The sequence below is a fragment of the Lentinula edodes genome, assembly GCF_021015755.1.
Source record: "Lentinula edodes strain Le(Bin) 0899 ss11 chromosome Unknown C8R40scaffold_9, whole genome shotgun sequence".
NCBI lineage: Eukaryota > Fungi > Basidiomycota > Agaricomycetes > Agaricales > Omphalotaceae > Lentinula > Lentinula edodes.
In genome coordinates this window covers 330,545-351,913 of record NW_025764315.1, presented here as the reverse complement: position 1 = coordinate 351,913, position 21,369 = coordinate 330,545, and the positions used below count along the sequence as shown (strand labels likewise).

At 45.9% G+C, this 21,369-nt stretch overlaps 10 protein-coding genes across 10 annotated transcripts; 4 read left to right on the top strand and 6 right to left on the bottom strand.

Moving 5' to 3' along the window:
- Positions 1 to 1,835: 1,835 nt before the first annotated feature.
- Positions 1,836 to 2,800, top strand: C8R40DRAFT_1040305 (uncharacterized protein; the record flags this gene model as incomplete). Its single annotated transcript, XM_046223906.1, has 5 exons — positions 1,836 to 2,030; positions 2,099 to 2,233; positions 2,301 to 2,487; positions 2,579 to 2,651; positions 2,704 to 2,800. The coding sequence occupies 5 exons, from the start codon at positions 1,836 to 1,838 to the stop codon at positions 2,798 to 2,800; spliced, it is 687 nt and encodes a 228-aa protein (XP_046088637.1).
- On the bottom strand, positions 2,479 to 4,784 carry C8R40DRAFT_1094292 (uncharacterized protein). The gene is made up of 8 exons (XM_046227646.1): positions 4,481 to 4,784; positions 4,399 to 4,427; positions 4,216 to 4,342; positions 4,084 to 4,159; positions 4,008 to 4,027; positions 3,458 to 3,946; positions 2,705 to 3,402; positions 2,479 to 2,652 (listed from the first exon to the last, which is right to left on the bottom strand). The coding sequence occupies exons 1-7, from the start codon at positions 4,730 to 4,732 to the stop codon at positions 2,932 to 2,934; spliced, it is 1,464 nt and encodes a 487-aa protein (XP_046088636.1). The 5' UTR covers positions 4,733 to 4,784; the 3' UTR covers positions 2,479 to 2,652; positions 2,705 to 2,931.
- A 1,719-nt stretch (positions 4,785 to 6,503) lies between these two features.
- Positions 6,504 to 7,297, top strand: C8R40DRAFT_1168272 (uncharacterized protein; the record flags this gene model as incomplete). Its single annotated transcript, XM_046231154.1, has 3 exons — positions 6,504 to 6,722; positions 6,777 to 6,909; positions 6,993 to 7,297. 3 exons carry the CDS (start codon positions 6,504 to 6,506, stop codon positions 7,295 to 7,297), a joined length of 657 nt encoding a protein of 218 aa, XP_046088635.1.
- Positions 7,298 to 7,537: 240 nt separating this feature from the next.
- On the bottom strand, positions 7,538 to 8,313 carry C8R40DRAFT_901913 (uncharacterized protein). The gene is made up of 4 exons (XM_046236628.1): positions 8,239 to 8,313; positions 8,018 to 8,155; positions 7,810 to 7,962; positions 7,538 to 7,746 (listed from the first exon to the last, which is right to left on the bottom strand). The coding sequence occupies exons 2-4, from the start codon at positions 8,111 to 8,113 to the stop codon at positions 7,696 to 7,698; spliced, it is 300 nt and encodes a 99-aa protein (XP_046088634.1). The 5' UTR covers positions 8,114 to 8,155; positions 8,239 to 8,313; the 3' UTR covers positions 7,538 to 7,695.
- A 2,141-nt stretch (positions 8,314 to 10,454) lies between these two features.
- On the top strand, positions 10,455 to 11,680 carry C8R40DRAFT_1040380 (Alpha/Beta hydrolase protein; the record flags this gene model as incomplete). The annotated part of the gene is made up of 3 exons (XM_046223913.1): positions 10,455 to 10,740; positions 10,817 to 10,927; positions 10,992 to 11,680. The coding sequence occupies 3 exons, from the start codon at positions 10,455 to 10,457 to the stop codon at positions 11,678 to 11,680; spliced, it is 1,086 nt and encodes a 361-aa protein (XP_046088633.1).
- A 374-nt stretch (positions 11,681 to 12,054) lies between these two features.
- On the bottom strand, positions 12,055 to 13,990 carry C8R40DRAFT_1040142 (Alpha/Beta hydrolase protein; the record flags this gene model as incomplete). Its single annotated transcript, XM_046223891.1, has 7 exons — positions 12,055 to 12,169; positions 12,257 to 12,438; positions 12,521 to 12,808; positions 12,922 to 13,066; positions 13,198 to 13,343; positions 13,430 to 13,568; positions 13,641 to 13,990. 7 exons carry the CDS (start codon positions 13,988 to 13,990, stop codon positions 12,055 to 12,057), a joined length of 1,365 nt encoding a protein of 454 aa, XP_046088632.1.
- A 646-nt stretch (positions 13,991 to 14,636) lies between these two features.
- On the top strand, positions 14,637 to 15,921 carry C8R40DRAFT_901146 (uncharacterized protein). Its single transcript, XM_046236625.1, has 6 exons — positions 14,637 to 14,993; positions 15,059 to 15,088; positions 15,144 to 15,197; positions 15,263 to 15,470; positions 15,551 to 15,812; positions 15,872 to 15,921. Exons 1-5 carry the CDS (start codon positions 14,757 to 14,759, stop codon positions 15,700 to 15,702), a joined length of 681 nt encoding a protein of 226 aa, XP_046088631.1. The 5' UTR covers positions 14,637 to 14,756; the 3' UTR covers positions 15,703 to 15,812; positions 15,872 to 15,921.
- Positions 15,922 to 15,992: 71 nt separating this feature from the next.
- C8R40DRAFT_901286 (uncharacterized protein) lies at positions 15,993 to 17,394 on the bottom strand. Its single transcript, XM_046236627.1, has 3 exons — positions 17,028 to 17,394; positions 16,137 to 16,976; positions 15,993 to 16,081 (listed from the first exon to the last, which is right to left on the bottom strand). The coding sequence occupies exons 1-2, from the start codon at positions 17,177 to 17,179 to the stop codon at positions 16,139 to 16,141; spliced, it is 990 nt and encodes a 329-aa protein (XP_046088630.1). The 5' UTR covers positions 17,180 to 17,394; the 3' UTR covers positions 15,993 to 16,081; positions 16,137 to 16,138.
- A 1-nt stretch (position 17,395) lies between these two features.
- Positions 17,396 to 18,776, bottom strand: C8R40DRAFT_901285 (uncharacterized protein). Its single transcript, XM_046236626.1, has 2 exons — positions 17,746 to 18,776; positions 17,396 to 17,686 (listed from the first exon to the last, which is right to left on the bottom strand). The coding sequence occupies exons 1-2, from the start codon at positions 18,491 to 18,493 to the stop codon at positions 17,472 to 17,474; spliced, it is 963 nt and encodes a 320-aa protein (XP_046088629.1). The 5' UTR covers positions 18,494 to 18,776; the 3' UTR covers positions 17,396 to 17,471.
- Positions 18,777 to 19,378: 602 nt separating this feature from the next.
- Positions 19,379 to 21,000, bottom strand: C8R40DRAFT_1247962 (uncharacterized protein). The gene is made up of 4 exons (XM_046233649.1): positions 20,897 to 21,000; positions 20,796 to 20,840; positions 19,823 to 20,728; positions 19,379 to 19,761 (listed from the first exon to the last, which is right to left on the bottom strand). The coding sequence occupies exons 3-4, from the start codon at positions 20,583 to 20,585 to the stop codon at positions 19,547 to 19,549; spliced, it is 978 nt and encodes a 325-aa protein (XP_046088628.1). The 5' UTR covers positions 20,586 to 20,728; positions 20,796 to 20,840; positions 20,897 to 21,000; the 3' UTR covers positions 19,379 to 19,546.
- Between the last annotated feature and the right edge of the window lie 369 nt (positions 21,001 to 21,369).

The window sequence follows — 21,369 nt, the reverse complement described above, 5'->3', positions numbered from 1 at the left end:
CCTATAGGTACCGATGTCTATGCGGCGGATTGCACTCTGATGCACTGCTCGTTGGGGCTTTACCTGTGATACACATGTGCTCATCTCCATAGGCTATACAACTCGAAGTCAGTACATACTTGGCAAGCTTCATGTATAAACGGAGTAAAGTATAGGGTATGTCTCAGTGTCATTGCGGTGTGCGAGCCTGTGCCAGCGCGTAGAAAGTGTTTCGCAAATTTTTTTCTGCAACCTTCAAGGAACGATTATTACTGGGTATGTTATCCGATCCTCCAGAGAAGCTGACCTCCCATATATGCATTCGTCTTACTAGTATATCTAAATCTTCCTCGCTTTGCATACTGAGGTTTGATTATGTGATAACAGTAGGGACTGTACTACCCTCATTCCGGAAATTAACTGCAGGGTAAAAAAACACTGCAGCCAAAATCTGAAGCTGTAAGTATCATGGCATGTACACTCTGGTCATAGTCTGTCATAGTACACCAGTATTGTGCGGTCTAATCTTACAACTCCCTCGGCCTTATTAATAGATCCCCCGACCTTGAGTCATGAAGTGAGCCTTGAAAACACAAGCTCGACACTTGACACGACTTCATTGACTTGCAGCCCCTTTCAACACTTGCACTGCATGCGCGGCCGCGGCCTTATGTAATTACTTATTCTGCATAGTCTGTCCCGCCTGAAGCCTCTTTGAAGTACATATTTGTCACTTGCATTCTGGTTCGGAGCCAGGAGGAAATTGGACCTGGGTAAGACGCAGGTCAAACGTGAACATTCCGTATGATCACAAAAATCGTATTTAGTGCAGCATGCGAGCAACGTTCGACACTGTATAGTAAAAAACTCGCGATGATATGCCTCTTGAATTAGTCAACTTACATATCCAGAAATGATACTGTTGACAGTGTCAGTATACTGCAGCATAGTGTAGCTGAATTGCCTCTCTGTCTCTGACCTTCTGACGGCGATTGTAGGCGGGCAACAAGCTAACCACTTATAGCCTGATGACATCGAGCCCCGGAGAGCAGGATGATCAGCGGGCTAAATTTATGCCGCTGGCTGCCACATTACAGCACATTACCCGCACACATGCTAGCCTATGTTAGCACAGAACAGCACAGAACTTGAATGGAGTTAGGGGAAAAAAGTAGGCATAGTTTACGCGGAACTCTCGGCCAGAGCCTTGAAATATAATCCCGAACACACTAAGAGAGGAACCGGGCAGGGATTAAGTAAGTATCAGGCTCATTGAACCCTTGAACCTCCTTGGACACGGCGTCAAGCGGCGGGTATTGATTAATAGTCGTTGTCAGATGCCGCCCAAGCCTTCAAGCAATACGGAGTGGCAGCGCTGCCTCAAAATAGCATCGTATCAGATCTGGAAGTAGAGTCTGGTAAAATACAAGGCTTAACTCCACAACAAAAAACTCACAGAATACGAAGAAGGTCCAACGAAACCATCAGTAAACGCGTTCAAATTGAGTACTAATAATGGTACTGTCCTTGTCGGAGGACTACCTCAAGCTATCTCAAGTCACCTTGGGAATGAGCTAGATATCGACAATTCTTTGATCATAGAGTGTTTGGATTTATTTGTTCAGTGTTTCGTGTTTAGGGCAGCCTCACACGCGTTACCTGCTTATCCTTTGTTTCGTAATTTTCAAACATCAATTATGTCGAGCTCATCTACCTCAGCTATGGACTGGGAAGCTCAGTATGCAGCAGGTGTGTTCGAAGCGAATACCGCTGCTTTAGTTCGATCTGGAAAAAGCAGGAAATCAAGGATCGGCTCCTTAGCGTTGGATTCGGATGATGAAGACCAAGATATTACGATGGCGTCTGCGAGTGCTTCTGCTTCCGCTCGTGCTCGCCCGGCTTCAACTGCTCCGATCCTAGATACGCGGCAGGACGATGAGAGTCCGATTTCACAGCTTACGAGACATTGGATAAACGAAAGACATGCACCAGATATTTTGCCTGCGCAGGAAGACTTACTTGCGTCCTTGTTGGATCATATACGGAGACAGGTGTGTATATATTCCTCCGGCCTTACCCTAATTCCACACTAACTACGCCAACACGATATTTTCTCAAGTCTGATGCGGTCCAACTCCTGCGCGGGGAACCGTCTGCCTCGGAAGAAGAACATATCCGCATTATGCTCGTGCAGATGGAGGTAGAGAGGGTCAAGTTCATCGTTCGATCGTATGTTCGTACTCGATTGTTCAAAGTGAGCTTCGTTCGATCACCTTATCGTAGAAAAAAACACATTCAACTAACTGATTTAGCTGTGTTAGATCGAGAAATTTGCACGGTTTATCATGACTGATACTACCATTCAAACCCGAATAACAACAGCAGAACGTGCTCATGCCAGCAGACATGCCCACCTTACGGATCGTCATTTCCATACTTCTGTTCTTCAGAGTTTGCCAGAAACCCAATCACATCTAGACGATACACCTATATTTATGCCTCCCATGAGTTTGTCATTTTCGCCTCTTTAATTCTCACCGCCTGATTGTTTTCTTCCTTTTCCTTATTCCTCTCCTCCTGGTCCTCTTATCTTTCATAGTCACTAAACCCGACGATAGCCGGGCTGTATTTGTCCATGCTTTGCGAGACTGTCCTCCTATACGTTTCCATGAGTGAGTTTACCTATAGAAGTTTACTCTTCACCTCTGTACTAATTCTTATCAGGGATCTAACTCTGGAGATGAAGCGTGGTCATATATCTTTAATGCCCTTCTCATTCATCGAACAGCTTCTGGTGCGAGGGGACGTCGAACTGCTATAATCGGCACAAGGTTACAAGAAAGTGTAAATCTACTAATACCTCCTAGCATACTATAGTATTCTATACCGTGGTATCCCATTATGCGAAGCAATTTGAAGATCCCGAGTAAATGACTGAGATATATCTTACCATCAGGTATAAGCCTTAGTTCCTCCGATTAACTTTCCTTGGACATACACCGCAGATATATTCCTATCGTCGCCGCAAAAGATGAATCTCTCGAGCATCCCTTCCAAGACGGCTTGGGGTGACAAACTCGAGATAGGAGATGCAGCTGGGATATTCCATAATGCTGGGTTGGGATTCTTGGTTGCTGTTGCAGAATCACTAGTGCGCACATCCACTATCAACGCATCGAAACTTTTTCCCGGTTCCAAGGACCCGATCTGCTTATCCAGCACACAGACTTCCGCTCCGCCCTTCGTCGCGAGGTAAAGCAGCGTCGCGAGAGGAAGCTGGCGATTGATGAATTTGCCTTCATCGGCGGGAGTGTTGGTGGGATTGTTCTGCAAAGCGACAACAGTGGATGCTATGCTGGCATTCCGCATGGCGACAAGCATCGAAGGTGAGAAGCCTCCAGAAGCGTCTGTCCCTAGCCCAACCTGCGTGTAAAGAGTCAAAACATGGTATGAGCAAAGATCAAGGAATGAAGTTCACCTTCAAACCTCGATCTAGGTATTTCCCAATCGGAGCCACACCACTCCTCAGGTTGAAATTACTCGTCGGACAGTGACTAATCCCCGCCTTCCTTTCCTTCACTAGGTCAATTTCCTTCTCCTCCAACCACACCGCATGTGCCAAAATCGTATTAGTCCTCAACAATCCGTACGAATCATACACTCCGGCGTAGTGTTCGACATCCGGATATAATTCTTTCGTGAACTCGACCTCTTTGAGGTTTTCTGCAATGTGTGTTTGGATATGAAGCTGGGTATCGGAATGAACAATGGATTTGAGAGAGGATAACAGTTCGTTGGAGCAGGATATGGCGAAGCGAGGGGTGAGGACCGGATAGATGAGGGGCTCATTTGAAGGACCCGGGGGAAGAGAGCGAACGTATGAAATAAAGGCCTGAGTGTTGGAAATAGAACTGCTAGGTGATGATTCGATATAGTACGGGGGGCAGTGGCGGTCCATATTGCATTTCTGATAAGATGTACAGAGTGATTTAAGAATGGGAAATGCTCAGAGTTTTTCAAAAGCGTACGCCGATTAAAGCCCGTTGTCCTGGAGGAAGTTGAGTTGGATCAGCCAAGTTGTCCGGAAGACAGAATATCACTCACCTAATGAATGAACGATGTCAGCCAGCACTTTGTTAGATTCAAGATGAAGTGTGCCGTAGTAGCAACACGTTGTGGTCTTTGATAGGTCGTCAATCGCGTCGTACAGAGAGAGGCATATCGAATGCCACCCACTCCTGTAGCAATGAATTTTTTGACGATGGAAGGATAGACTTCTTTCGCAAACCCAACATCTTGGAACTTAGATTCCAGTGGAAAAGTGAACTTCTCTAACCAGTCCAGAAGCTCGGATTGATATCCTCTGTGAGGTGACAATCTTCGATTACTTGGTTGTAAACAATCAAGGAGTTGACTCACGTTCCAAGATTGGGTACTTGAGGAGCATGCTGATGCGCGGGTCAGTTTTGTTCAACGAACCACTAAAGTAAATATCACATACTGTGTGCGTGTCCACGAATCCGGGCATAATAAATTGACCTTCTTGTAGCGCGACGATTTCAACATCTGTATTCAACAAACCTTTCTGAAGCAATGTTTCCTGGATGGAAGAGTCTTTGACATCGTGAACAATCCAATCGATGTTTCCTTGAGCATTAACAGCAAGTAAACAGCTCGCTGTTGCTTCGTAGGTCGTAAGTGTAGTGGGATTGATGAGGGAACCGTAGTATACAGTTACAACGGGAGTGGACATTGAAGAGGTTGCATTCGGACCGGAATACCGGTGTATCAACGAGGATCAACGTGGTTGTATCGCGGTACGATTTCATACTTTTCACGGTCGACGATTGAACCCATTGTGCATTTTTTACCTAGAGCTCTCTTTCCCGATTCAATGTATCAACTTTCAGCCAGACGCGATCTCAGCTCTCACTTTCTTCCTCTTTCTTCCTTGAAACGAAGCGAATTCTACACGCAAAGACACCTATCCCAGTATCGAAATTACCAGCTCGGAATACCAAAATTCTCATCCGCAAAGGGCAATTCCAGAAGCCTAGCCTAGAAATTGAGTTCGCCTGCTTAATATTCCTTCATTAGTAAACCTACCGCCCAGGGGCACCTTCAACTTGAGCTTCATTTCGAAGCTATGAACAGCTTTATTTGTTCTGCCCTCTCGTGGAATCATCCAAGCTCGAACAAGACACACTGCTGGAATCAATGTTCCGCTCGTCTGCGCTGATGGAATATCCAACCTATTCGAGCATGGAATTGAACAAATCGTCATACTATATATCAGGCTTTTGTCTTTGCTTGATTCGCAAGTGACTGGGGCTGCTATGTATCTGGTCTGCACTGAGCGTAGAATACTCACTATGGATGCGTTGAGCGTTGGGGGATATTATGCGAACGAGTAACGAGGTGTGTGTGTGCCGCCGCTTAAGTGACCTCAGTCTCATGATGCCAAGGTAGGCCAAGGTACGTCGTATAGATCTACCTTGAATACCATGATATCGATATTAATTGTGCTATCTATCAGGCGTTACGTGGAGTTCTGTGTTCTATAGCGTTCAATGCAGTGCTCCCGACGCATCACGATCGCGTTGACAATGGTCGACAAAATGCTCTGTAACCTGTTGTACTCTCAGTTCTGGTGAGTTGCCTTACTTATTTCCCCTTCTCCTCTAACTCTTCTTCCAGACGCTAACTTTAGCTTTCTCTCTCTTCAACAATTACATTCATTGAACGCATCCCGACTTCACCTAGATCCTTCCCCAACACATATCATCATGTTTCTTCTCCCTCAACGGGCACTTTATACCGAACCTACATATGCTCATATGGTAATGTCTCAGCCATCAGGCCTTACAATTTAAGACTTCGTTTCAACGGATATTCAAAACCCTAAACGTAATCGTATAAAAGGAACCATCTTCCCAGGGGGTGACACCCGTCAAAATCCGAAAGATATCAATGTCCGTTGGTGTCTGTTTGTTCACCATCTAAGCGCTGGAGTTGCCGCACCTACCGCTGAATTAGAAATTATTATCGATTTACAGAGGTTCATCGAGTGCTTATCTCGTTCTTATACCATTGTCAATGCTCTCGGTTTCCATGCGCTAGACGGCCGAGATGCTTCTTTATCGTACTACCGTGGCGGATTCCTGAAGATGCAACAATGGATTTTCGGGATGCAGATGGCATACCAATATCTGATGATCTCCAACTACAGATAGATGAATTATCAAGGAAGCGAGGGCTTTCTAATGCTGACACTACAGAGCATATAACTAAACGTAGATAAATTTTAAAATACAACGATTCTGAGGGTTGCATTGAACGCATTGAAACTTTGAACTTTGAAGGCTCAAGGTACGCACGGCATCAATCGGCAGGTGCGGCAACTCCAGCGCTTAGATGGTGAACAAACAGACACCAACGGACATTGATATCTTTCGGATTTTGACGGGTGTCACCCCCTGCATCTTCCTCAAGGAAAAATATCCAGCTACTCAACCCCCTCCGTTATGCTGTCTTGGTCACTTCTCGCGTTTGCCTCTGCTGCTCTTGCTGCCCCCGCTGCCAGCAACCTCCAATGTACACCAGCAGTCAACGGGACCTTGCAGCTCGATATGCTCGATAATCCTAGCATCACCCGCACTGGTGCATCCCTTCATGCACCGGATTATGTTGTTAATGGTGTGGAGGCTTACCTTCTGAAGATATTCAGCCCTACAAACTCCGAGGTTCGTCGCACCTGTACATTCAGCGCCAGATATCCCAATTAACCGACACATTAGTTCATTTTTAACACCTGCAATTCCAGTTTCATGGGTTGGGATCAATCTTATAGTGATACCGGCATCTCCTTCCTTTATGGCCAACTTCAAGATGTCAACACTGGTCTTTGCGTTACTGGATCTCAGCTTGGCGGTAAGGAATTGATGTAGACCCCAGATTATCATTGATTAATTGTTTCATCGATACTCTGTTTCTTCCGCACCATATATGTATAGACTATGTCACCACGGAATTCTACGGCTCAGACTGCAGCGTCCTCGACGACGAAAGCCAGCTCCGCCAATTCTTCAGGATCGAAATACAGCCGACTGCGTTTGGAGAAACCGGTCGGGATCCTCTTCCGTCCATTAGCTTTTTGGGTGTGCCGCAATCCTCGGACCCGGATGGTGCTGAACGATACAGTTTCACGTATTCGAGGGATAACCTGGCAGATGGAGACTCCCTCCCGAATGTCGTTGCTACGAACCCGAGGAGTGATGACTCAGATCTTGGATTCTATGCACCACAGTATTATTTCTGAGGAAAGAGAGTGTCATTGGTTGTGAAGTTTGAAATACTCGGATGGACAATACGATTGTTGGACATTTTCTCGGGTCTCGTTGACATTCCTTTATCCTGTCCTTATGTACCCATTAACGTGAACTGTAACGTGTAATGGCTTTCGAATAGGCCTCCTTACATCGTAAAAGTATCGATAAACAGGTCTGATTCATTTCAACTCGATACTTGTAAGAGCGAGGTGGAAATACAACAATTTGATTAAACTACATTATGGTACAAAGTATTTTGTGAATGTACATGTAGACGGGAGAACAGCGACCGATTGGTAACCCAGGCCATGTATGATAAAGACAGTCTGTGGATCAAAAGGGAACTGGGTCATGATGAGCACACCCAGACGGCCTCTGACGGCCTAGTTCAATCCTTTCTGTTCAACTCGGCCTGTCGGGCTCGTAATTCATCGCGACTCTGTCAGGACAGAAGTTAATTTGAGTATGGAACTTCGAACAATGGACGTTCATTCAGACCCACCTTAACTTCCTGCTTTCCCAACGATTCCATCACCTGCGGATCTGTCGGAACGTGCGGGTCGCGAGCATGGAAAGGAGCCATCTGCTCGTTATTGTTTAGACCCATGCCTGTTCCAGGGGTTGGATTCTGAAGGTCAGCGGGGTTGTTTGTTGTCTGTAACGATTGGGTTTTAGTTATCCCAATCGATGTAAAAGGCGGGAAGGCTCACAGCAGGATGAGGTTGAATAGAGAATCTTTGTTCCTCTTCGTCCTTTCCACCGCCGGATGTAGCTTTAGATTTCATCTTGTTGAATAAGTTCGACATTTGTGTGAATGTAAGTATAAGATGGGACAGGATAGAGGTCTGCTGTATATATAGTATACACAGAAATAGATCCGATGAAATGATAAGACTATGACGCGCAGTTGACGCAGTGAAGTATGGCGTACGATTGCGGAGGGAGTGGGGTCTAGACTCCACTGCACTAAAACTTTCCAGGTGGCCTCGTCCTTGCCTCAGCCTGTCTGTTCTCCCGCGATAACCATGTATGTAAGCTGTGACTGTTATGTTATGACTGCATTTTTTTTCCGACGTGACATACATACTGTAGGTCCTAAAGTTGAAGCGTCGAAGCGTATAAATTTTATCACGCAAGCTTGTCTGCTTGAAGACTATGGTATATTTGCACTGTCATGTCCAAGAATGTAGTCGCAGACTCGAACCCCATTTACACTCGGAGCTCAAATGAGGGTTTTAGACTTGGAACCGTTAATTTGCTGATGCTTGTCAGTCATTTCGGTATACCTATGTCAACGGACCATTGGCGTGCACAATGGGGTGCACTATGTTGTCACTGGAAAAGCGTGTGCATGGGGTGTAGGATCGTTTGTCGGCTCGTCCAGATAATGACGAGGACATATAAGATAAAACCGAGGGGTGAGATGAAGGCGACCCCTGAGCGGATTTCGAAGCCTGAAGTCGGGACTAGCGTGCTCAAGAAAGCGCATTCGAGTTTCGCTATCTGCAATTGTAATCAACAATTGTGAGTTTTGCTAGCAAATTAGTAGAATGTCAGCCGATGACCTAGCGAACGAAACTGAACAAAGAACAAATGCGGGCCCAATTCCTTATGTACCTCTTGACGAATCGAGATTGGTTACAGTCATCCCGTTCTAATCCACCACTTGCTGCTCGTAAGCGTAGATCTCCTTGGGACATACGTGCTGTAACATATCTTCTATGAGCCAACAATTTGCAGGTAGCAACCAAGAATTCCGCGGGAAGATAACACCAGCATATTTACCATAGAGTTCTTGCGAAGTTGATGAAGGGTTCGAATACTGAACCGGGTGAAAACTACTTATGTCAACGTCCATGATATCCAGAAAAAGGATATACCAGCGATGTGCATCGGATCGTCCAATAACAGTGTAGCGATCTCGTCCTGCTTGCTCCAACCGAGCATGTTGTTCTATTTCATGAATTCAAATTCAATTAGTCAAACTTAGGCCCGAGTGTACTTCTCTGTTCGTACCTTTGTTGTCAACTAGTTAAATCAGAGTTAAATAATGACCAAATCCAACGGGGAGCTCACCTTTTACTTTTGTCATACACGGGATCCTTTGATATCATTTCAACTAGCTTTCTCTTTCCTTCGTCACTCTCCCATCTTATAATAATCCAAGAAGGTGAAAACGTGAATTGTAAGTGATTGCCTGATAGTATTGACCACATCTATGGATGTTTGCTTCCTCATGAGCTGGTCTAAGCACTGGCATCATGATTGGCAGGCATAGCTCTGCAGCAGACAACACTGCAATCTTCGGAGTGCGATTGAACCTCCTTCATCCTCCATACATAAGTAGCATATGGTGAGGAAAGAAAATGAGAACAGACTTGGAATTGAGCTAAACGTAAACCGAACAGCGGTAATATTTCGGGAGCAGTCACTTAATGGTCACACAATGTCATGTGAATGTCACATTCAAACATACTCTGTGACTTCATGCTATAGGCAAAAAAGGTGGTTTAGAAACGAAATACGGCGCTGAAATTTGGAAGGAAGCGATCGGGCTGTTCCAAGAGCCCGTCAGCAGTTTACAGGCTCCTGTGAACAGTAAAAAGTGTGAGTAGTTCGCAGGCCGTGATCGAAATGATACAGTAAGTACTCAATCTCCATTTGCCTGAAGTTGAATGTGGTCATTCAAGATTTCCTATTAACCTACCTTTCCGCTCCTTTCCGTCAAGCTGATCAGCCGTGTACAACCGTACGATACTATTGCTCTATATGTATCTATGGCACATACGTAGTGTGTGCAGTGGGTAGGTGGGTCGTCAATTTCAAATCGTGTTCCCGCACTATATCCTTACGGATAACGACAGTCCCAGTTTTCACCGATCTTCTCCCAGAGCTAGTAATATATCCTGACTACATGAGGGTGTAAATTCAATTCCCGAGGTATAAATCCTCAGAACTGGCCTCGCGAATCGAATAATTAATCTTTAAATGGCTCTTCTCTCATACAGCGCACCCCCCAAACTAGACAACTCCAAATATGCAGCGATGGGCTGGCCGAGGTATCTTTGGATGAAGATCAAGCTCATGCGCCTGCGTAAGTCATTCATCGCCAGGTAAAATGGTGGCCCTCTCACAATTGGCCTCGGAATGTTCATAGTTTTTGTTTTACCGTTCGAAATTCTTGTCTCGCCTCTTGTTGCTCGGTCTAAGACAAAAAGCTTCAAGCGCGTCGTTGGTGACACTTTATTCCGATTTGTAACGGATACCCTCCCCGACGTAGAGCTCCAGTACTTTTTGGGTACTTCAGTAGGGATCTATTCTAAATGGGCCAGAAAAGAGAAACTTCCTATCACGATTGACGAACTACAAGGCGAAGGAAAACTGTTGTGGATTGGGCCGAAAAAAACTGAAAAAGTCATCCTCTTTTGTCATGGTGCGTTGGATCGAGGATGATGAATGATTTCCCATTCAGTCCTGGTCTAGTCTGATCTGTTGACATGTACGTTCAGGTGGAGCGTATATAGCTCCCTTGCAGAATTTTATGCTTCCTTTTTGGAGGTTTATTCAACTAGAGCTTGAAAGACGAGGATTGGAAGTTGGCATCGCGATAATGTCGTACTGTAAGCATGACCGCATATTCGCCTAAGTAGAGATTAATCATCATCCGCTATTTTCTCTGTTCAGCTGTCATCCCTGTGGCACACTTCCCGACACCCCTCTGGCAAGCAAATCAAGCAATCAAGCATTTGACCTTCGTTGAAAATGTCAAGCCATCGAACCTTCAACTTGTTGGTGATTCAGCTGGCGGAAACCTTGTATCCCAGATACTCTCTTCCATGCTTCACCCGCTATTCTCTCCGCCAATTATTCCTCCCGGAACCCGTTTACGAGGGGCCTATATGATGTCGCCCTGGATTTCGATGACAGGCGCAGGTTCTCAAGAGAGCAACGAAATCCTTCCTTCATTCGTTGAAAATGATCACACCGACGTACTCAGCACGAACTCTCTTGTTCGTTGGGGCGCTGACGTTCTCTCCGGGCTACAAAATCCTTCCTTTGATGTGCCATTTGTGGATCCCATTCGTGCACCTTCTGATTGGTACAAAGGGTTGTCGGATGTTGTTGAAAGAGTACTTGTGTCCACTGGCGAATTTGAATGCTTGAGAGATGCCGATCGCATTTTTTTCAAGGAGAAAATTCAGCCGTGGCATGGAAAGGCAGAATTTTTTGAGCTCAAAGGAGGAGTACATAATGATCCATTTTTTGACTTTTATGTGGGGGATAGACCGTTAGGGGCGAGGCAGAAGTTAACACCAATGATCCTGGACTGGGTGGCGAATGGCTTTGAAGATGATAAAGGAGAAGAAAATTGAAGAGAAATTTAGATCTACGTACATAAACCAAGGAACGCTGGGAGCTTTAATAGCAGCAACTTGAAAATTTTCGGGCATGTTTGTTGTAGCAGGTTGGATCAGGCTCTGACTGAAGTAAGTATTACCTGTTGCATAAAGTGCTTTGCGTAGTTCACTTTGTATACGATTGTCCAGGGCCTGGGAGATACTGGTTCATCGAGGGGAGCATTAGAGCCCGAGCTCACTGTTTTGAATCACAACGGTTCATTCTCACACTTGGCTTGGCGAACATGACTTACATTAATATACATTCTTCTACCAGATCATGATACATACATACATCAGCATACATACTTTACATCGAAACCAACAGGCAAACCTCATCTCACCATCTACTATGATCCGCACCCAGAAGCCTCGAAGTCCTTATACTTGAACTCCGAACCAAACTCCCACTTGTAACAATCCACACAATCAATTTCTTCCTTTGCTTCAGGGACCTGCCTGCTTCTTCTTTTACCACTATTACTCCTACTCTTTCTTTCCTCTATACCGTTCGACTTACGCCAATACTCCTCCTCGTCTTCCTCCTCAGACGCCTCCTCCTGGTTCCAAGTCTCCATAACACCGACAACCTCCCGTATCGGATGTCTCCTTATATCAACTCTCCATCCAAACTCCGTCACTGTATCAAACACGATGCTTTTGCCGAGGTGGCAGTGCGTTTCGAGTGCGTATCCTGCTTGGGAGCAGGGAGAGAAGGGGCCGGTGCATGTTCCCTGCGTGTCAAGTTATTAGTATTCAAACAAACGAAGAAAGAGAAAACTGGGAACTAGGGGAGATGAGAATAAACCTTGTTACCTGGGGTATAGGATCGGCAGTATGATAAACGTGAACTACTGGTGACAGACTGGGAATTATTGAGCTTTCCCCTGAGGAGGACATTTGCGATTCAGTTGGTCCAATCGGTGCAGGCGGCATAGGCAGTCCCAATCTCTCCGCCGCGAGGCGTTCACCGGGACTCTCGAACGCTACAGCCGGAAGACCAAACGTCGAACCGAGAAGCGAGGCAAGGGCACCGCCAAGTGAGTGGCCTACGAGCCAGAGATTGGCGCTGGGGTAAAGGGTGCGGAGGTCGTTAACAAGGTTCTGAAGTTTGGAATTTTCAGGAAAGGAAAAAGACAAGTAGCAGCAGAACAGTGGATAGAAATTGAGATGACAGAATTAGTATGATGTATCTTGTAAACGAATAGTCGACTTACCACTCCGATAGTATAAAACATACTATCCTCCACCAAGGCATTAGACAGACATGTATTATCGCATTTCCAACTCCCGGAATAGCAGTCACACACTTGATGGAAGATCCAGGAGAAATCTACGCGAGCGCAGCAGCACGAGAAGAGCCTATGTTGAGAAAACAAACACCGCCACATCGGACAGCGGGACGAAGTAATTAAAGCAAGTAAGCCTCGATGCTCGGGAATTCAAGGTGTGTGCGGGAGCATCGGCGCAATATATAGCCGCTACATACTCACAGATTATCATTGAACTTATCCTTCTTCGACGTCGGACCCTGCAATGTCGTACCTTTGATAGCGAGCACGATGGTAGAGTTGTCAGAAGAAAGGAATACGTGGCCCCGGAAACCGTCTTGGGCATCTTCATAGCCAAAAGGAAAGCTCTGAGTGATTATTCGTAGGCAATGAAATATGAATGATATGTTATGTTAGTACAATGTATCAGGAGAAGGAGATAGGGATTGCATACGATATTCCATGCCCCGTCCAACTCATACCAGTTCTTTCCACTCGACCCAAGGACATATGCATTCCCGCTCATTCTAGCTAGCTGAGCTAATGTATGTATGTCTCGAACGTCTGGTCCGTCAAGATGGATGATATCCCAGCTGACGTCAACTTCATCTAAACCGTCTGAGCCACCAGCGTTATCCTTCCGAACCCGGGCTCCAATTTCAGACTTGATTCCAGTTCTATCTCTTCCTGTGTGTTGGGCTTTATTAGCAAGTCTAGCTTCATGGAACGCATCTAGGGAACGGGGCCTGTAGACTGCTGTCGGTCGAGTCTTTAAGTTGAGGCCAAGGCCCGGGTCTGACTGAAGAGTTGTTGTCGGTAAGAAATGATTATCGATAGAGGCTCGTGATGCGTAGTGAAGTGCTTCTTTAGATAATAGATGACTAGGCTGTGGGATTATTTCATGCTGGTGGGTAAACGATACTTGATTTCGCCGTAAGGTCTTGAGGTTCGACTGGCTCTGGGCATTTACGAGAACACCGACAGAAGGCGCAGAGAGAAAGGCAAAGAGAAGCATAGTGATCAGTAGGAGATCGAAGGATCGTATGTGGATTAATGATTCCAGAGGCTGAAGCATGGTAATTAGGTCTGATGATGGATGAGGGATGGACGTCGGTAGCGAACCGTGAGGTGTTCACTCAACCGATCATGGGAGATAAGATAAGATTGGGACGAATCTCTTCCTCCGTCTTTTCACTTATCGCAGGTCGAATCCTGATAGCTCAGGCGCTTTGCAAGCTTTCAGAAATAATTTTGGCTCACTTGGCCACAAGGCAGCCCATAACTTTATAGGTTTCAACTTTTAGCAGTTTCGCAAGCCAGGATCGCCCAGGATCGCCCTGCAGGAGTCTGCAGGCTGAAATGAATGCTAATGACAAGCATCCGTTAAAAACTCCTATGCTCTCCGTCGGAATGCGTCTGCATATAAAAAGCCCGCCGAACCCTTCTCCGCAGTCGACTTTCCAGCTCCCTTCAACAACTTGTCTGCTCGCTGAAGCCGGTCTTTGGCTCAAATTTCTTCCGACCCACCTCCAGACGCTCATTTTATTGTATACGCGTACAGTTATCAGCGCTGATCATGGCAATAATTACTGGTCGTTGCGTCAATCAACGATTCGACAGTAATAGGAATTTTCGGAATGTCGTCCTGTTTATGCTGTTGGTTTCGACGCTCGTCAGCTTTTGCAACGCAATTCCTATTGCCAACCTGTTTCGAAACACGAAGAAAGATGATGTATATGACCCTAAAAAGGAGGTATTGATTGGTTTTGGCTATTCGAGATATGTGTGTACTTTTCTGCTCACATAGGACATACATAATATCAAGTCTTCGTCTTAACCGTCAAATTCAAACACAGATTGGATTATCAAAACTTAACAGCAGTCATACTCTGCACCTCCCTGCTGAAAATCTCTTCGCTACCCAAAGGGAACCACAAGAACCACATGTTCTAAATCCAGTCATCTCTATTTTGCAAAGAGGTGATTTCGAAGACGAGCTTCCAGATTTTAATGATAGAGTGTGTACTTAATTACCCAGGGCTTTCTTCTTTTCATGCTAAAGAACACTGTTTCCAAAAATAAGGGGCGGACTGGACTATTCCCGTACAACAAGGTAACGATTGGCATACATATCACTGATTTCTTTATATTTGCTTAACTTGGCTCAGTGTTATATCACACTAACTCAACGAGAAATGTTCAAGGACCTAAAGGCTATCATTGTGAGTATTTGAATGTTATGTGTACAGATAAGATAGTGAATTCGAATTTTCCCCTCAACTTTTAGATCTACAGTAGCCTTCCTTCGAGACTTCCATCGTACAGCGAAGGAAGCACCCGCATTCCATCGTACGAACAATCTCGCCAACATAAAGATTCTACCAAGGTCGTTACTGTGACCAGCGGAGAGCATCTTCACGCGATCATGCACTTTCCTTACGATCCAACATGGCTCCGCTGGGTTACCTTCTTCAAGATTAGGTGTATTCCTATAGGTATGTGTCGAGATCACTTGACTGCGTTTTCTGTTTCGTTTCATTTCGTCTCCGGTCCTCACTCCGTGTTCATTTGACAGAGTCCAAGTTTCCTGAAGGTATCGAAGATGCTCAATGGCAAGATTGGAATATACCGAATTGGGTTTCGGAAGAGAAGGACGAAGGAGGTCAAAGCTCGAAAGTCGTACCAGGGTCTAAAGTTGTAGATCGAAGTATTCAAACGGAAGCGTAATGACGAGTGAAGAGTTGAGATGCGCTTGACATGAAGGAAATGGGTGATTCAGTATTTGCATGAAATTCCGCCCGGATAACGCGCTGTGAGTATTCGAGGGCACAAGCCAGGTAAGCGCAGCAAGTGTTACGTTTGTTGCGCACGAGTCTTTCAAATATTGTCTCTCGAGGCACGTCCACATAACAATGTGTGTCCTGCATAGGATAGGATGGGTAGAATTTAAAGCCTAGGTTTTGAGACAGAAGGAGTTTGTTAGCGGTTGTCGTTGCAACGAGAACCACGAAAGTCGAAGTTCAGCGAGAGTAAAAAGTTTAGGACCGTTGTCACTAATAAGTGTAGAGAATGATAATCGTAACAAGAAGTAAGTGGAAAGTCGCTGCTAAGCTGGATGAGTTCCCAAAGTAGATATATATTAACAGAAAGAACACACTCACTACTACTTGGCACCTGCAGCAACCGCTGCTCTCCTCCTCTTATTCCCTCTCCTAATCTCTCCCAAATCCGCTTCGATCTCCGTATCCTTCAAAGCATTCAACATTGCCAAACTTTTCCCTAACCCTCCAATCGCTTGACTCTGATGCGTTCCACTGCCCTTAGGTCTTCTTCTACCTCCTGCCGTGCTAGCACTCCCACCGACACCAGGACCACTAGCACTTCCTCCACCAGGATTAGCACCCAAAGCACCGCTGCCACCATTCCCTCCGCTTCCAGACGAGATTGCTGTAGCTGTGAGGGCCAGTGGGAAGGGAGAAGGTATTTCGTCCACGGATAACGAGTGAGGATTAAGAAATGGTCCAGAAGTAATCGGGAAACTGCTTATAGCTCCTGGGTTACCTGCGCTAGAGACAGCCGCGCTTCCTAATTGACTGCCAAGTGGCGTCATCGGAGGCGGCGTGCCCATCTTATTCCGCAACTTTCTTGTAATATGTGGTCTATTCTGCGAATCGAGCGTCGCATCAGCTGATATTCCTTCACCCTCCTTATCTTCTCTAGCTCTTTTTCTCCTTTCTTCGATTCCTTCTAAAAGTCGTTCTCGGACGCGATCTCGACCTTTTTTCCATTCATCTTCGACTTTGCGCTGTTCTTCGAGGAATGCTGTTTGTGCACGTGAGAGAGAGTAGGATTCGGAGAGCTCATCTTGGTATAACAGAGCGGAGCGGGATATGGTGAATGGAAGGAGACGAAGGTTATATGAGGGTACGAGCGAAGGGTTGGTTGAGAGAGAGGCAGTAGTGGAGACTAAGACGTTGATGTTTTCCGTGTAGTGTCTGCCGCTATAGGGATTGTTATAAAAAACTATAAAAACAACATACAAAGGTGCTCACTCTTCTCTCCGCTCACTTATCTCTTTCACAACCTTGCCAGAAAGATCCTTTCGTCTCTTTTCCTTTTTCCCGTCATCGAAAGGTCCTTGAAGTTTGGATGAGGAAGGTCCAGCGAACGACGAGGGGGCATGATTCGCGTAGGCAAAGTTCATTTTGATAAATAGTCAGAATGAAAAACGCAGAGGAACGAGAAAGAGATGTAGATTAGCACTTTGCCTGCCCTCTCGGAACACCGTTCCGGAATCTATCCGGTATGCCCAGGCTTGGACCGCTTGGTTCTCTACACACTTGCGAGGCTAGTTGCGTTTTTTTTCGATTCTTACTGCCTGTTTCTCATCGTCACATCTTATCTTATTCTCTCGGAGTACTCAGGTAGTGGTACTGCAGATGCCATTGTTCCCACGGGCTATGAACAACACCAAGTACAAACGAAATATGTGCCTATCAATTTCCCCACCATTTCAAGAGATACTCTTGGACCCCCATAGGCTTCACGTCTACCAACTCGTTCAAGTTCAGAGGCCTTTTAAGATCCGCATCCCCGTCGATAATGGCTAAATAATTTTCCATGAAAAAGTTTTCTATCGCTTTCTCAGGAGCGGAACTCATCCTCGCCACTACGTCTTCCCTAGAGTTGTATTTGACGTCGAATTTGGTGCCTAGAGATGAATAAGTTAATGAGTAATATCATAACTGACAGATAGTCGTGGATACTTACCGCGCACATCCTCACACATTCGGAGAATCTCATTCATAGTTGCCACTTGCCCAGCCATTTCAAAGTGCTCCTCCCAAACATCAAGCTGCGTCGCCGCCGCTACGAACTTGCCCACATCATCCGCGCTCGTGTACCTTATCTGCTTCTCTCCATCGCCAGGTATATCTGCGGTGTGCTTCGACAGATCATAGATATACGGGAAAGCCCCAAGATGCCCAAACGCTTTGTGTCCTTCCGGTTTGGTATTCCCGTACCCGAGATAGTTCATGAACATGCCGCAGCTAATAATGCTGAACTCGAAAGAATCAGGACGCTCTTGTTTGGCTTTGCGGAGGGAGTGGATGATGGGGAGTTTCATTTGGAACAGCTTTACTTTATCTGCCACTTGCTCTGATGGAGCGGCGGTGAATTCGCTCGGGGCGAATCGACGGAATGTGGGCACTGTCAATGCAGCCTGAAGGAGGTTTATCTGCGACGAGATGAACGGGTCAGGAGAAAAGCCGCTTGTCGTAGAAATGATGGTATCGATCTTGTACTGATTCAACGCTTTCTGTAAAGAAGCCTGGTCATTGTAATCAACAACGACGACAGGCGCACTACTGCCTGCATAAGTGACGTCGGGTGACTCGGAACGAGAGAGGACGATGATTTCGAGAGAGTACAGCTGTTTGATTTCGAGAAGTCCTTCAACGATGTGTTTTCCGATTTTACCTTGCCCACCTGCGACAGCGATGCGTTGAGATTTCATGGTCGTTGGTTGTTTGTGTTGTACGGGTGTACTATGTTTAGGATTAGCTCTTAAGCCCTTTTAAGTGTTTAACGCTGCGGTATATTGAGAATGAGAAATCATCAATTGTAAGCACTATTTTTGCATCCGATTTCATTCCGGGACGCGTCAAATTCATGCCGAGCATAGTCAAGACGAGGAAAAATATGTTGCTCTATTTCGCCGAATTCATGGGGATTGTTGGCCACCGCTGGTAAACTTAGTAAGAGAGCTAGTTGACAGATCAATTCCGCCCACAAATCGTGCAGTGAGAGACAATGAACAAAAATGAGCAATCAAGTGTAGGGCGCTTAATTGTCTTTACTAGCTAATCAGACAGACAGTGCCAAATACAACCAAATAAATGCCTTAAATATTATGAACGACGACTGGCCTCGACTGGCTCGGAAGACTCCCTAGCGTCAACGTTCGCAAAATTGGATGTAATTTGGAATTCGAATCTCATACGTGCACAGAGAGAGACAAGACAAAGTCAGAACCACAGCACACTAAAACATTGTTATCAACCTGTTCGCTATAATCAAATCGATGGTGTGTTCCAATGCCCTTGGGTATTCATTATCCCTCCCGCCGTGCTGGCACTTGCACTTGTACCGACACCGGAACCATTGGCCAGCATTAGCGCCTCAGGCACCACTGCCATCACTTCCTCCGCTTCCAGACGAGACGGTTGTAGCTGTGAGTGTTAGTGGAAATATTGGCGCCTGCATTACCTGCGCTCGAGAGAGAGCGGCAATTTTCAGTTGGCTACTGAGTTGGAGGAGGAGGCAGCGGCGTCGACTTATTCCGCACTGACTTCCTTGTGATATGTGGTCTGTCATGTGTCGCAAATCGAGCGTCGCATCAGTTGAGATATTCTGTATCTTAGAGCTCTAGCTTTGGATGGGGACGGGGCCAGCGAATGACCTTGCCTTGCCCTTATCATACCCTACAAACGAAACGAAACAAACGAAACAAACAAACAAATATGTACAGTACGTCCCCTTCAAATCCCACCCTACTCATAGTATTATATCAATTCCCCCACCACTTCTCCAGATACTCACGCACCCCCATAGGTTTCACGTCCACCAACTTGTTCAGGTTATTAGGCCTTATAGCATCAGAATCCCCATCGATAGTCGCTAAATACCCTTCCATGAAGAAGTTCTCCATGAATTTCTCTGGGGCGGAACTCATCCGCGCGAGTATGTCTTCTCGGGAATTGTATTTGACGTCGAATTTGGTGCCTAGAGACGATTCAGTGAATGACTTTGGCAGATAGTTTGGCAGATAGTCGTGGCTACTCACCACACACGTCCTCGCACATCCGGAGAACCTCATTAATCGTCACCACCTCCCCCGCCATATCGAAATACTCTTCCCACACATCCAACTGCGTCGCCGCAGCAACGAACCTCCCCACATCATCCGCGTGCGTGTAAATGATCTCTTTCTCCCCATCCCCCGGGATATCCGCATATCGTCTCGACAAATCAAAGATTATCGGAAACCGCGCGAGGTACCCATGCGCTTTGTGCCCGTCGGGTTTAGTGTTCCCGTACCCGAGATAGTTCATGAACATCCCGCAGTTGATTATACTGAACTCGAACGAACCACCAGGACGCTGTTGTTGTTGTTGTTGTTTGGCTCTGCGGAGCGATTGGAGGATGGGGAGTTTCATTTGGTAGAGTTTTATTTTGTCGGCGACTTGTTCGGAGGGGATAGCGAATTCGCTGGGGGCGAAGCGATGGAAGGAGGGGACTTTCAGTGCGGCTTGGAGGAGGTTTTCTTGGGATGTGATAAATGCATCGGGGGTGTGGCCGCTGATAGTGGAGATGACGGTGTCGATTTTGTACTTGTCCAACACACTCTGTAAAGACGCTTGGTCGGTGTAGTCCACAGCGATGACGGGGGCACTGTTGCCTGCATAGGTGATATCGGGTGCCCCGGAACGAGAGAGGACGATGATGAGTTCGAGGGAGTATCGCTGTTTGGCTTCGAGGAGTCCTTCGACGATGTGTTTCCCGATTTTACCCTGGCCACCGGCGACAGCGATGCGTTGGGATTTCATGGTGATCACTATGTATGATGTTGGTGTTGATATCAATGATTGTTGGTTGTTATAAGGATCAGCAATAATGTGTGTAGTATGTACATCAGCATAGTTTATAAAGTATTTTTTTTACATCCGATTTCATTCCGAGACGCGTAAGTCTGCATGGCCGAAGTACCATTAACTTAGGATTTGAAATCAAATCTCACAGCTACGCGTGCTACGCACTCATAGGCACTCATTGAAGAAGCTCACACTGGCCGAGACCAACACCTAGTTTCCCAAGATGTCAATATTCGATAGTCATCGGTTATAGAACCACCACTAACATCAAGAAAAGAAGATCAAACATTGTCCAGTCAATTCAAGTTAATCGTTTTTTTTGAGCTCTACTAGAACATAAGAAAATAGGAATCAAGGTAGTAGGTAGTGGTAGTGGTAGCGGTAGTAATCGGACTGAGTGAGGATGGTTGAATATTTCCGTAATTTCTTCCAAGTTGGTATGTTAGAGTATGTTAGTCCCTCGATTCTTCTCAATTCTATATATATATGTAGATCACTTTGGATCATCAACATTGAGCATTCAACATTCAGGAATCAGCACTCGGCATTGAGATATTGAGACCCCACACTCCACTCACCCACCCAATATCCCCTAACTCACTATGCACTAACTCTCCTATGAACATGTACTACTAACAAGTCAACTAGGTCTTTTGTCTGTCGTCTTTCGTCTTTCTTTCAAGTTTTGATTCCTGCCTGGGCACATAAAATACCCCAATAAAAAAGAAGGGACTCGGAG